General features: G+C 35.9%; 2 protein-coding genes across 4 annotated transcripts in view; one reads left to right on the top strand and one right to left on the bottom strand.

The window, feature by feature from the left end:
- Nucleotides 1-1,089: 1,089 nt before the first annotated feature.
- Nucleotides 1,090-5,334, bottom strand: LOC105562654 (probable enoyl-CoA hydratase, mitochondrial). Its single transcript, XM_012013660.1, has 7 exons — nt 5,168-5,334; nt 3,245-3,451; nt 2,977-3,101; nt 2,686-2,890; nt 1,916-2,035; nt 1,761-1,828; nt 1,090-1,669 (listed from the first exon to the last, which is right to left on the bottom strand). Exons 1-7 carry the CDS (start codon nt 5,265-5,267, stop codon nt 1,604-1,606), a joined length of 891 nt encoding a protein of 296 aa, XP_011869050.1. The 5' UTR covers nt 5,268-5,334; the 3' UTR covers nt 1,090-1,603.
- Nucleotides 3,477-5,881, top strand: part of LOC105562655 — a 6,790-nt gene continuing 4,385 nt past the window's right edge. For all 3 annotated transcript variants that reach the window (XM_012013663.1, XM_012013662.1, XM_012013661.1), the window contains exon 1: nt 3,477-4,206. The gene's annotated coding sequence lies outside the window, so the exon portion shown is untranslated. The remainder of the gene's footprint in view (nt 4,207-5,881) is intronic.

The raw sequence follows: 5,881 nt of genomic DNA, 5'->3' as shown, positions 1-5,881 counted from the left end.
GATTCAATTTGTAAAATACAAAAGACGCATGTACTTTCCATTTTAAAGAAAAACAAAACCTGGTGTTACTTGGCGTTCAGGGCCCTCGACTTCTCGGTAGCGATACCAAGTATTTAGACTAGCAATTGATATTAAAACAATGAAATGATAATTCGCAAATGCAGTTTTAGCAATCTTCTTATTAAAAATGACGTGGTTATACGTCCAAGGTTTGAAAAAAAAAACAGAGAAATGAGGGGAAAAGTGCAGCTAGGACCAGCAGATCTGTTTAGGGATCGTCCAAAAAATTTCGCTGTATATATATTCTTTTAAAATATCGAAGGAACTTCTTAAAACTTGTCGACCCAAAATGTAACGATCGATGTGCCCGATAATGTAACTCCCATCTTCTGACACGTACTTAAAGGAAGTGTAAAGAGTAAAAGCAGAGGCAGCGAAACACGAGAATGTGTGCGTGTAGTATTTAAGATTAGTTAGTATAATTTCTCTTAATGTAAGAATGCGGCAGAGGCAGTTATGGGTGATTTAATAAGCGTAAAAGTGACGCGTACGGTGTGCGCACCGGTTAGTATTAGCTAGTCAACGACGCTAAGACGTGTACCCGTGAGACCCGGTCGATTTTCTTACTGACAAAATTTGATATCGCTTCTTTGTAACGAACTCGAAAGTCAAATATTTTTTAACTACCTTTACCGAAAGTCCACGGAAATTCACAGGCTTCACATCTATGAGAAACATGTACGCATACGCGTAAGGAACTTACTGGATTATTACGTTGTTTAAGTGTGACGCATTGCATTTTCCGCTATACACTTTAACTTAAGCTATGTTGACATTTACCGAAATCCTGTTGTTCCTACCGTTTTTCGAGGTATCTCGTTAGTATTATAGATATCGTCATTCGCGACATCGATAACGGTTCACATATTCTCATCTAATCTTCACTTTCTACTATGATAGTAATAATAATTATTATTATTCCTTTTAATATTAACTGCAACGCTATATCTTAGCTTTAAATGTATCATACTCGAAATCCACGTTATGTAAGAGCAGTAATATACTCGTATCGAATAAAAGTCTCATTTAGACGTTCCACTTGTTCTTGCAGTTAGACGTTACGCCACTTATTGCATCGTTTCTTGCAAAAGTTTATTGCAACATACATATGTATATGTTGTAACAAATATAACGGGTAATATTTCATATCTAATCTCTTAACTGACGAACATTTTCTTTTTTAGAGAGAGAGAAAGAGAGAGGAAGTTTCAACCATTAAGAAATAGCTCAGTTCATTGGCCTGATTTATTTTCTTAGATTTTAATCAACCAAGTCTCAAACTAGTTTTACTTTTTTACTGTTTAAAATTAAGTCTCATCTTTTTTATCTTATTTATCTAGGTTTGGTCAGGAAGATCTTAGGTGAAAAAATCGCATCTCACTCACCGTTGGTTGTGACGATAGCGATGGAAGTTCGGTTTGATAAAGTCAGTCAGCTAAGCGAAAGACATGTTACATAAATTCTCCTTACAAAAATGTATAAAAATAACTTCAAAAATATTCATTAACACTTTGCATCTCTTCCCTTGCAGGTAGAGGTGAATCTACTGATTTGTATAAATCGGCGTGCGCTTTTCCAGAAAAGCCGTCATTCCTTCCTTTCTATCCGCCTGAAAAAAAAAAGAAATACAATTTTAACTTAGTAAGTCCGTTTTTTTCATTAATTATTTGTATTGCTGATGATTACGAAGAAATTCTTACCAGGGAGAAAGTGCTGTGAAACATTCTCTTTTCAAACAGAAGTCCCTGCTGCAATGTAGTTTCGTATGCTAAAATTAAGAAATTGTACTTAGATACGTCACGCGTCTATTTGGATTATATCGAATTACTTATGCAATCTCTTAAATATCTTTTACCAGCATTTACAGCTTCCTTCGCTATCGTCACAACCAACGGTGAGTGAGATGCGATTTTTTCGCCCAATTTTATGGCTTCTTCGACGAGTTTATCAGCTGGAAAGATTTTGCTGACCAAACCTAGATAAATGAGATAAAAAATACAAGACTTAATTTTAAAAAGTTAAAAATCAAACTAATTTGAGACTTGGTTGATTAAAATCTAAGGAAATAAATCAGGCCAATAAACCGTGCTATTTTTAATGCTTATTATATATTATTATCTAAATAAATATAAATAATGACGTGTCAAATTTTTGAATTGTAATAAGATCATCTTCAGTCAGAGATGGTCTAGAGTTAAAAACGAACGCAAATTTACATTCGTTGAAACGCTTGCAAATTTTATAAGTAATGTTGCACCTTTTGACTTTAACAATTTATTCATTGTTCAAAGTATCATTGGTTCATTATCGTTGGTCATTATCAGCGCACTAAACGTTTGACACATAATTTTTATACTTATTTAAATAACAAATACAAAGAATTGACTAGGTTTATTAGCTCATTTTATTTTCTTCAATCTTAACATTTAAATTTTATGAAAAATATGAATAATAATACAATAATACAAAATTAAAATTGATAAGTAATCATCAAAAAAGAAAAACAAGATAATTCGTATAAAATAAACATTAAAATATATAAGTAATTTCAATAGAACGTATACTTACATTCCTTTCGATTGCAATAAAATGTTATCTCCGATCTCTGTTAACGTGCGAACTTACCGCTTCTCTCTGCTTCCTCCGCGGAGATCATGTTGCCAGTGAGTACCATTTCCATCGCCTTACTTTTGCCGATGACCCTGGGTAGCCGCTGGGTGCCGCCTGCTCCGGGAATCGTACCGATAGCGATTTCTGGTTGGCCGAACTTGGCTTTCTCGCCGGCGTAAATAATGTCACACATCATTGCGAGCTCGTTCCCTCCACCCAGCTACAATACAAAAATGCATACTATCGAGTGATTCGTTGCATTTCTCTCTCGGTAATGCTCTACCAAAGATAAGCTCCGTTACTTACAGCGTAACCGTTGACAGCAGCGATTAAAGGTTTCCTGCTTTTGGCAACTCCGTTCCAGTGAGATATGAAGTTTTGCCTCAGGTTCGATGCGTATGAATTATCCTTCATTTCCTTGATGTCGGCACCTATGAGAATGACGAATATACGTGCAAGTACATGTCTCTATATTATAATAAAGGCGCCAAGAATAATGTCCGTTTAATTTGCCGTTATACTGCTATAAAATATTATACGTGAAATGAAGTTCGTCTTGCAAACACCGTCTTACCAGCAGCGAATGCTTTTTCATTTCCGGTAATAACGATGGCGGCGATGGATGCATCTGAATTTAAATGTTCCAAGGCATGATTTACTTCACACATTAATTGATCGCACAGAGCATTTAAGACCTTTGGCCTGTTCAAGCTGACAACGCCTACATTCTTCTTTTCACCCGCAGTCTCCACCTTAATAAACTCGTAACTGCCAGCTTGACCTGTAAATCAGAAAATACTTTTTTTAATTAAAAGGAATGAAAAGATTTTTTTTTCTATTAAAAAGAAATAATGATTAGCTCTTGATTAATTTTTGAGATAGCAGCATAAATGAGATCATCGCTGCACAGAGTTCAAAAAATTAATATGTAAGATTTTCGACTGTAATGAAATTTCGACTATTCAGTAAATAACAAAATTTCTACTACGGTAAAAAGTCTAATTCCAACGTTGCAAATGCATAGCCGAGATGCGATTTTTTAAGTTATAATATAACAGGCTTGCTCTCGCCACATGATATGCATACCACTTGTGAATATAACACGGTCGGTCTCGCACGCGTGTACTAGCTACGCTTACACTTGGCGCGAGACACTACCGTGTCTCGTGATCAACGCGCTATTAGAGAAAGATATGATTGATAATTGTATTTAAATAACACACTTCGTGAAACGAAAAAGAAACACTATTTTTCTAGTATGTACATTGTTTGTGCACCATGCGTTTTGAATCAAAAGATATTAATTCTATCAAAACTTTTGATAGAATTAATATTAACGACGTTCAGTGTTTTGAAACATAATAATTTATTTATCAGGCATTTAAGAATTGTAATTTTATCATTATCAATATCTTCTTTTTATATTATGCAATTGAGAACGATCATCATCATGGAGATAACCGCAGGAATACTCGCATTGAGCTCCGACTAACAAGGTCTGTTCCGTGTACAGGGTGTCTTTTTAGAAAGAACTTGGTAAGTCAAAACTTTTAATACGTTTTATCAGCAAATTTCGAGGGATAAACCGACCAAAATCATGTACGCCAATGCCTACTAATGCCCGGTGGACATAACTTTATCTTGTAATCTTATTTTATCTTATTTACCTCATTTTATCTTATTTTATCTTACTTTATCCGTTTAATATTCAGTATATCACTTTAACATTGAGTCGTGTGTTTTATTTTAAGATTTTCGAATGTTCAATTGTACAAATTGAATTGTCTAGAAAGTATCAAAGTACAAGCGTGAATATGTCGATGTTAGGTATAGAATTATATGTTAACTACAGGTCGAATGCGAATAATAACTTGAAGATTCTGTCTTAAAGAATTTGCAAAACTTGGAAATATTGACCGAAAGACGCTTTGCGCGACCCACGTCATGCGTTCGCAGGAACATAATGAAACGATATGTTTGCTACTTGGCTCATTTAATCTCGATTAACCCCCTGAACGTTACTACACAGATCGCCTCGTCATACGAGATATCGTTCTACATTTCAAAATCCGCACAAGTACGAATGACATTTGCATTCTCTTCGAGATACGCAAATATTTGCCCGGTATGACTTGTGGTATTTTAACATGAAACGAAGGACGTCTCGTGACGCAACACTTGCTATCAATAAAGAGCAAATAATCGCGCGTGATTCTTTAAATATTGCGGATTAAAAATTACACGTACAGAAATGTACACGCGCGACGTTAAAAAAAATTATCAGAAGGAATTTATCTTGATGTCATATCTTGATTGAGACATTAATAGGCAGCATGTGCACTACGCAAACAAGTTCCTTATGTATGGGCACGAAAACAAGTTTTCTGGCAGCACAAAGTAACGTTTATACCGGGTGTTCCGCAAGAAAGAAACGTCGTGGCCGGCTGGCCGGTGATGCTCGACGCGACGGAGGAGGGATTCTAATTTGGATACTTACAGGAATAATACCTGATGGCGGGCGTAACGAATTGCTGTGGTTTGCGAGCCGCGTGAGACACGCGCGAGAATAAAACCTGCGACACACGGCTGACAGACATGATAACCGTTCAGACGTCCGTAGATAAGTGGGAGTCGTCGTCGTCGTCGTCGTCGTGATCCAACCAGATCCAGGTCGTTTTGTTGGCAACTGATAATGCACAATTCTGCCAACTTTCATCACGAAAATGTCACTCGACTTTGCAGTCTTTCCATAGACGTAGGAATACCTAGGTAGCGATCATATAACTTTTCCCTAGAATGGAAACATCAAAAATGAATAGTTTCACACGAATATACAATAATAATTTCATGGGTTGAAATAATATAATACAATTCACGTAAAATTTTGCAATTTTAAATCACGAAAATCGAGAATCCCGAAAACTGGAAAAGTATCAGGAGAACATGATCAGCAAAGAGGTGGCACTATCTGAATTTCCAAGAATTTGAAACTTCAAATCGCGATTCCCAAAAAAACTGCAAAAGTATCAGGAGAACATGATCAGCAAAGAGGTGGCACTATCTGAATTTCCAAGAATTTCAAACTACAAATCGCGATTCCTGAAAACTGAGAAAGTATCAGGAGAACATGATCAGCAAAGAGGTGGCACTATCTGAATTTCCAAGAATTTCAAACTACAAATCGCGATTCCTGAAAACTGAGAAAGTATCA

This window comes from Vollenhovia emeryi, unplaced genomic scaffold, assembly GCF_000949405.1.
Source record: "Vollenhovia emeryi isolate VEMERY1.0 unplaced genomic scaffold, V.emery_V1.0 DF939185.1, whole genome shotgun sequence".
Lineage (NCBI taxonomy): Eukaryota > Metazoa > Arthropoda > Insecta > Hymenoptera > Formicidae > Vollenhovia > Vollenhovia emeryi.
Note: the sequence above shows the minus strand (reverse complement) of the source record. Positions and strands in the feature narration are given on the sequence as shown.